At 31.5% G+C, this 8510-nt stretch overlaps 1 protein-coding gene across 11 annotated transcripts; it reads left to right on the top strand.

Annotated features, from left to right (window-relative positions):
* Positions 1-1916: 1916 nt before the first annotated feature.
* Positions 1917-7694, top strand: LOC112796948 (uncharacterized). 11 transcript variants are annotated; one of them, XR_011881213.1, is made up of 11 exons: positions 1917-2626; positions 2871-3139; positions 3249-3325; positions 3411-3456; positions 3566-3614; positions 3813-3950; positions 4181-4262; positions 4374-4451; positions 5349-5563; positions 5727-7031; positions 7314-7694. XR_011881213.1 is itself a non-coding variant. In XM_072235698.1 (7 exons), exons 3-7 carry the CDS (start codon positions 3311-3313, stop codon positions 4221-4223), a joined length of 291 nt encoding a protein of 96 aa, XP_072091799.1. In that variant the 5' UTR covers positions 1917-2626; positions 2871-3139; positions 3249-3310; the 3' UTR covers positions 4224-4376. The 11 variants fall into 11 exon arrangements, 1 of the variants encoding a protein (XP_072091799.1); XR_011881210.1 differs by having other exon boundaries at positions 5727-7055; positions 7379-7694; XR_011881212.1 differs by lacking the exon at positions 4374-4451 and having other exon boundaries at positions 7379-7694.
* The last annotated feature ends 816 nt before the right edge of the window (positions 7695-8510 follow it).

The raw sequence follows: 8510 nt of genomic DNA, 5'->3' as shown, positions 1-8510 counted from the left end.
ATATAATACTTAGTTACTTACCAAGTTACCATAGTTACATATTTTAGTAAATTATATAAAGAAATTTTAAAACATTTCAAGTTAGAGCAATGTTAGGCCAGCAACTTTTGTGATTGGTAACCAGCAAATAGCCATCAATAATAATTTAATGGTGTGAGATTGGTGTGAGATTTCATCAAATGACTCACATTTCTCTGCTGGTTACATGCTGGCCAAAATTCAACAAAACTGCTGGTCCGCTAGACTTTTTCTTTCAAGTTATTTGTATATAATAAAAATGATAGACTTCAAAAAATATTTTTATATAATTTTTTAATAAGTATATGTTATATTTACAATATATTTTATTTTTAATAGAAATATTAGTGGGTTAAATTGAGTCGGAATAAAAATGATGATACATTTTATGGGTGTTATCGATTTTTTTTAGCAAAAAATACTAAATTGTAAATAATATTTTTGTCATCACTATTTACATTTTATTTCAATTTTATAATTAACATTTGGTTTCAATCTTACTGGTGACGTTTTAATATTTTTCGTTTATACTTCTAGGTGAGGCAACATATGATATAATAATTATATGCTTACATGTAGTAACTGATTATCAGATGTCATTGACATGTCAGTATTTTCGATAATGGTGTTAATGTTCAAGAATATAATTAAGACATATTATTTGAAACGTTAAGAATAAAATTAAAATAAATTAAAAATATTTTTAAAATTTTTTATAAATATTAAAGATATAAAATATATTTTATTTAATATTTATGCACAAGTTTTACGTTTAATAATTATATAAAATACTAAAATACTTTTTATGATTGATAATCATAGAAAGGGAAAATATATACATGCTATTTAAGAGAACCTTTGACGTAAATTTTTTAGCTATTGATCAAATTTTAGTATAACACTCAAAATTAAAAATTTTCATTAAATTTTAATTTAATTTAATTTATAATTTAAATTACATTAACAATGGTTTGACCTTAGTAAATATATAAATATTTGGGTAAAGTATATTTTTTATCTCTAAAATTTGACAAAAATTTTAAAAATATTCCTAAGTTTTCTTTTGTTTTAGTTTTGTTCTAAAAGTTTTTTATTTACATCAAATATATTTTCGACGGCTAAATTTTCAAAAAATTTAAGACTAATCTAACAATAATGCTTGAAAATTATGCTTGATTTGTTTGTGTTAAGAGTTGTTCTTATAAAATTTTTGATGAATTGGTCTTAAATTTTTTTTTTGAAAAATTAGCCGTCAAGAGTATAATTGATACAAATCGAAAACTTTTAAGACAAAATTAAAACAAAATAAAATTTAAAAATATTTTTAAAATTTCAGTCAAATTTTAAAGACAAAAAATATACTTTATTCTAAATACTTTTAGTTTAAATTTTGTATTTGATCAAATTGTTAGTAGAACTAATTTGATGAAACGATTTTTTAAATTATCGTTGGCAACTTTATTTACTCACAATCAGATTTCGGGGCTGCCCTGTGCTCATGGTGAGTATTCCTACCTTTTAATTGGTTTAGTTTTTTCATTTCATTGGTAAATAATGAATACGAATAATAAAATAAAAAAAATAAAATTAATTTTAAAATTCAAATCCTTAAATTAATTAATTAATTATCAGATTTAAAATTTAGATTTTGAATTAATTAAATTAAATCATCATTTTAACTTTTTATTTGCATTATTGTTTGTTCGTAATTTACAAAACAACCATAATTCAAAAGGTGATTTGAGTAATGGCGGAAGCAACATAGTTCTGTAGTACAGACTAAAAGGCCATCCTTCACAGTGACAAAATTTTTGAATGTCGTTGTCCTTCCTTTCTTGTAGTACGTGCAAACGATGCAATACAGCTACATCCGTCCGTTTCCATCACCTTCTTATGCTGCTTCTGACTCTCCCATTCACGCGTATAGGAGTGCCGCTACTGCAGTTGTTGTCTTACTGTTTTTGCGCTCTTCTTTTCTGGTGGTGTTCACTACTAGAAAATTAGTTATTACAGACGGATATTTCCGATGGATTTTATCTCACGGAAATATAGACAGAATTTCAGAGGAAATTTTTTGTCGGAAAACAAAAAAATAAATTAGCATAAATTACATACGGAAAAAAATTCGTCGATAATTTTGTCGGAAAAATTAATTTTTTTTCCGTGAGAAATGGTTACAGATAGAAAATCCATCTGTAATTAAATAGATAAAAATGCTATATTTTATTAAATTATTACAGAGGAAAAATCCGTCTGTAATTTAAAATTTTCCTTCAGAAATATTTAATTAAACCTAAATGAGACACAAGCTTCTTCCAAATGAAACACGAGCTTCTTCTTCTCTCCGTAGCATGAGCTACTTCTTCTCTCCGTGGCTACTACTTCTGCTTCTTCCGCTGCTGCCGTTGCCACCGTTGCGTCGCACAATCTCTCTCTATCATCCCTTGCGTCGCATGAGATCCCTCCGCCGCCGTTCTCGTCGCATCTACTCCCATCATCGCAGAGCTCTCTCTGCCGCTACTCTCATCGCATCTACTCCCTCTGACTCCTCTTCCATCTAATCTCAACTCGCTCTCTAAGTTCTTCTCGTAACCATCTCAAATTTCAGGTATATATATCCTGATTTTGTGATTCTGTTCTTCGTGATAAATCTCAGGGCTCAATTTTTCTATGCCAGTTTTAGGTTTATCATACTCTGCTTTTGTGGTTTGTTTGAATCTGCAAGTTCACTCTAATTTTGATGAATTATTTTATGCAATCGATGCTTTTTTGACCTAAAATTCATGGTAGGCCATTGCTTTCTATAGTTTTTAACTTTCATAGTTTGATATTAATTTTGATGAATTTTGCAGGTTTTCTCTGAAGAAAGGTGGAAGGGATGGTGATGATGGTACTGAAGATGGGTGGAAGGAAGGGAAGTTCCATTGCTCCTCAACTGCGATCGCGTTCTCAACTGACACTCTAAGATGCGTTGTTGAAAAAGCAGGCACAGTCTTTGTCTTCTTCAATGGAGGCTTCTTCAGCTGGTTCTGCTTCTGCTTCGAACCTCCATCATCATCCCTACTGTTGTCTCGCATTCTTCACTGATGCCTGGGATCTACGATGGACTTCTTCAATTAGAGTGAGAAATCGCACTACACCACTTTTTTGCTATATTTTAATCTGCTCTTATATTTTAATCTGCTCTTATATTTAGTAATGTTGTGACCGTTGAACTGAATATAACGCAGATGAGGGTAAAAGTTTGAAGTTAGGGGATGCCCTTGTTTCTGGTGGAGTTAAGAGGGCCTCAATGGAAACACTTACGGTCTGAAATTTCATCTTTGGGACTTTTTTTGAAATTCCTCTCATCATTTATGAACTGAGTAACTCAAATCTTGTCTATTTTCCAGATAATGGCTTCGGGATCCAATGATAGTGTTGGTTTAGTCTTAGCAGGTAATAACTAATAAGTGTTTATCATAAAATGCAAAATTTTAATTTTGATTCTGGGGTTGTAGTAAATTCAATAATCACTTTTAATTGATTTTGAGTTTTTTGTGATCAGCCTTAAGTGATAAGCTTTACATTATTAAAAGTGGTTGTGGTGCTGGAAGGTATATTTTTTTAGTTAATTATGAGTCAACGTTTCTTTATCCATTTTTGTCCTTTGGCTAGTGCTGCTTTTTATCTGCTTTAGATAAGTAATGCAATGATAAATGTGATTCAAGTTGACAATAAAATTGAGTGGACATAGTAAATTTTATTTCAAATGAATGTCTAATGATATAATTTTGGTGTATTTTGTTCTCCAGTGGTATAAAGATGGTTAACCAATTGCTTGCTGGAGTTCACATAGCATCGGCTGCTGAGGCAATGGCATTTGGAGCAAGACTGGGTCTAAATACAAGACTGTTGTTTAATTTTATTACAATTAGTGGGGGTACATCCTGGTATGTGTCCTCGATGAAGTGATTGTTCTCTGTTGTTCCCTCTTTGACTATAAGAAAAATTTAAAGAACTTGCTTACTTTATAGTCACATTCATAATCAATCATGTGTTGTTATAGTTATGTTGCTACTCTTGGTACTCTTCTCATGGTTGTTTCAAAAGAATTTGTCATAGAGTGCTTTCTATTATCATATCTTAATTTTTAAAATAATTTTTCTCTCTACTGTTACAGGATGCTTGAAAATCGTGTCCCACACATGCTAGATAATGATTAGACACCATATTCAGCACTTGATATCTTTGTGAAGGACATGGTTAGCATCAATAAATATTTTTTTCACTCATTGGCAGGAATATTAGTGTAACACTTTTTTCAAATAAGTTGTCATAATATTGTGCTATTGATATATATTCTCATATTCAAGGAATCGTTATTCATAAATCAGCATCTTTGAAAGTTCCACTTCAACTATCAATTATTGCTCATCAACTGTATCTATCAGGTGCTCTAATGCAATATATATGGATTTATGTTTCCTTCACTTCAACTTGATCATCAGTATTCCATTTTATTCAACATAAATAAGAAACAGAAAATTGCAACGAAGTCTTGTTTATGAATTATATCATATAAAATTAAAGGAAGAAAAGGGGGAGGAAATTGAGCTTGTCCATTTGATGTATTGGCTGATGAACAAAGGATGGTACATTTAGGATATAATTCTTTATGCTCATATTTTCCAATGCTCATAGTTGAAAAATTCATGGAAATCAAATCTTCTGCATATGACAGACAGCGTCAATATGAAGGAGGATAGCACTATTCATATATGTAAATAATAAGCCACCCGGACCATGCTACTAGAACTGATTTGAATACTTTGGGACGGATGAAATTTAAGTTTCCATGTTGCTATCCTCTGCAAAACAAGAAAAATGAAGCATTTACATGGTAGAAAGGAGCCTAGAAATAGGGAAGAAAAATATTGATTTTGAATAATACTGTTAGTATAAGTACTGTCTCAAATGCTTTATGTTTCTATGTAGGTTCTGTTTCCTCTTTTCTATATTTTTTTAAGGAAATGTTTAACACAATCATATCAACTGATTATGAAAAAAACACAAATATCAAACACTCTCTTAGTTAAACATGACTGGATTTCTATTAGATGTTGAAAATTGTTGCAATTGTTTACATGATGATATAAGCACCAGTCATCTATAGATTTCTGTTTTGTCTTTTCCTATTGCGTTATTTATTTGAGATATTCTATGATATTGATTTCTAGTCTTCTTCTCCTTATTACATCACAAACCATATTTACAGATGATCCACATTCCCTTAATATGTGATAAACACAATGACTAAATAATTCAGAAGTGCTGTTTCAACTATACAGGTTTATGAGACACTAACTGGTGTCAGAGTTGAAGGGAAACTCCAGGTTCTGAGGAAAGACATTGTGTTGCATTCTCTTCCACCTGAGTGGCCTCAAGATCCTCTCCTTGACATACAAAAACTTACTGAAAAAAGTTCCAAGATTTTGGTAGTTTTGAGGAAAGGAGGAAAGGAGGACCAGATGTAGTTTGCCAGCATCTATGCAGTTTGAAAAAGGTATGCAAAAATTGATAATGCACTTTAGTTTCTACATTCTTAAGTTATAAGAAGAAAACTAGTGATTTAACTTTATCTTCTTAGAATATTATGAATTAGTGTTTGTCTATTACTAGTTCACTATGTGTCAAGTTTTGTGATGACTTGATTGTTTATGTGACAGTTCATGAATTGCTTCCCATGGCACTGTCCTTGCCGATTCAAAGTTTGCTGAGAATTATAGTGAAAGTGCTACAAGAGCCGTAGTTCGCAGGACTCTGCGATGGCCTGTGGTATATTTATCCTCAATAATTTTTGTAAAACTGTTACAGTTATATACTGTTCTACTATTTGTTCTCCCTTCAAAATTGTTTTGATAATCAGGTTATTAATCTCAAGCTCTTTACTTGTTTTGATAATCAGGTTTGCTTACTCAACAATTTGTCTATTCTTTCCTCAATTTCATTTTTTGTACGCATGAATTGTGCGGCTCTAGCTCCTAGGGTTCTAAAATTTCCCTCTTCAGCTAGTTTTAATACATGCATGTAAGGTGTTGATGTGAGCTGTGTTGTAATTATCTCCACATCTATAAATCCTTGTCTTTTTCATGGCATTCTGCTTCTGCCCTAGCTACATTTAATTATCTCCACATCCATAAATCCTTGGAAGGGTCTGTGACATCTCTATCAAATTTGGATGATTCTGATTCTTCTAAATATCTAGTTCGGAAGAAGGTTCAAGAATCCTTGGAAAACTTAAAGGAGGAGGCAGTTGTTCCTAAAAGGTCCATTTGATGGGAACTTGGTTCCAGTTGGATACAGCATTTGCAGAAATAGGAAATATCAAAAGATAATATTTTCAAAAAATATAGTGGCAATGAAACTGCACAAAATATTAAAGGTCTTGGATTAAACCATATTTATAAAAGGGTAACAAATAAGAGAACTACTGCATTCTTCTTTGTTCAATGACCATTTCTTCAGAAACTAATGGTAAGACAATATGTAAAGTCATTTATCGTCAAGGGAGCATGCCTTTCTAGTTACAGAATTACTTTGACTGTTGTTTTGCAAAAACTTAAGAATCATGCATCTTTAATGGCTGTAAGCTTGTGGACTATAAGAAGTATTGGGGTAAATATCGATCACTTAGCTTTTTTTACTTTTGAAATTATCAGTGAATTCCTTATGCATCTGTTCCTTGTTGTGCTTCCAAGATTTAGGAAGCTCATACAAGCTTTTGTTTTGCAATGAGTAGGACAGAGACACTCAATACACGTTGACCTAAAGTTGATGTACCTATTCAAATTAGTTCATGTCTCCTTCCTCCTGATTTGATTTTCCACTGCTATGATAGTTGGACTGCTAATTATCCAAGAGAGTGTGCTTATAGGCCTTTATGTTGGATTCAGAGTATGAAGCTCATGTTTTAGATTTTGGGACTGCTAAGTTTTTCAAGCCTGGTTCACATAGTTGGACAATATTTGCTGGTACTTTTGGCTATGCTACTCCAGGTTACACCTTTTTTTTATAACTTTGAAATGATAGTGATCACATCATTTTTTACTTGTTTTGTTGATTTAGTTTATATTTCATTTTTCTCTATTAAGATAATAAGATCTTTATATGGTAAATCTTTAAAATGGATAAAGCTTATTCAATATCTATTGTCTATTCTATATCAATGCTCTACACAATGGAATAAAACTTGATTGTGCTTGTTCATATCACATCAAATCAATAATTTTTAAATATATTGCCGTTTTCATTAGGACATTATGCGTGACTGAAACTTAATGCTCTATGATCACTGACGGAAATGCAACATCATTTTCAGCTATCAAGAAGAGGATGGAGAAGGATATTGATGAAGTTGGAAAGATTGCACATGGTGTCAAAACAAAAATAGAAGCTATAAATAGATATGTAATGAGACAAAGATAATGACTTGATGTTTTAGTAGATTTTAGTCCTGAAATTTCAAACATGAGGAATTTTTTATATGGTCTTGTTATTTGCATAACTTAGTATAGTTGAACAATACATTGAGTTTATGTTTTGAATTATAGTTGATGTATCAATACACTTTGATGTATGGTTGTTACTTATTATTATAGTTGATGATCAATACATTTTGTTTATGTTTTGAATTATATTAACTTGTTTGTTTATAGTACTTTTCTTTTAGTTTGATAATACGATGAATTTGTTTATTTTTTGAAATATTATAAATATTCGAATACAAATTAGATAAAAATTTGTATTAAATTTATATTTATTTTGTATGAAAAAAAGCTTATTTTGTAATTAAAAAATAAAAAAAAATTATTTTACCTTACTGACGGATTTACAGACGGATTTTCTATCTATAATCAGAGTGTGAGATGATTTTCCAAAATTCAAATTATAGACGGAAAATCTGTCGGAAAATCCGTCTGTAATTACATACGGAAAATCCGTCTGAAAATCCGTCTGTAAGTCTGTAATTACAGACCAAAAATTCATCTGTAATTACAGACGGTAAATGCGTCAGAAAGTTCGTCGCCTTGGGGAAATGGATGGAGAATTTACGGAGGGAGAATCCGTCGGTAACTAGTAAAAATCCGTCGGTAATTTTCTGACGGAAAAAAATTCGTCGGTAAATAATTTCCGACGGGGCTTTTACAGAGGGACAAAATCCGTTTGTAATTTTGTCGGTAACCAAAAATCCGTCTGTAAAAAGACTAAATCTGTCTGTAAATCTGTCTGTATTAATCCATTTTCTAGTTGTGGTTGTTATGGTGTCGCACCATCCTCTCGTGGAGTTGTTGAGGTGCCGATGTCGGCTGCTGCCACGCGAGTGATGGCATTGTACACGTTCCCCATGCGCCACTGCGGCTCTTGTCGCCATCCTCCATCCGCCGCTGTGGTTCTCCTTCTCCTCATTCTCCTCTTCTTCTTCTCTTTTTCCGGATGTGGATGTTTATTTT

The sequence above is a fragment of the Arachis hypogaea genome, chromosome 4 (genome assembly GCF_003086295.3).
Source record: "Arachis hypogaea cultivar Tifrunner chromosome 4, arahy.Tifrunner.gnm2.J5K5, whole genome shotgun sequence".
In the NCBI taxonomy this organism is placed as follows: Eukaryota; Viridiplantae; Streptophyta; class Magnoliopsida; order Fabales; family Fabaceae; genus Arachis; species Arachis hypogaea.
Note: the sequence above shows the minus strand (reverse complement) of the source record. Positions and strands in the feature narration are given on the sequence as shown.

Coding starts and splice junctions, on each gene's coding strand:
- LOC112796948 (XM_072235698.1), top strand. Junction 3,457..3,565: donor TGTTGGTTTAGTCTTAGCAG/GTAATAACTAAT, acceptor TTTTGTGATCAG/CCTTAAGTGATAAGCTTTAC. Junction 3,615..3,812: donor AGTGGTTGTGGTGCTGGAAG/GTATATTTTTTT, acceptor TTTGTTCTCCAG/TGGTATAAAGATGGTTAACC.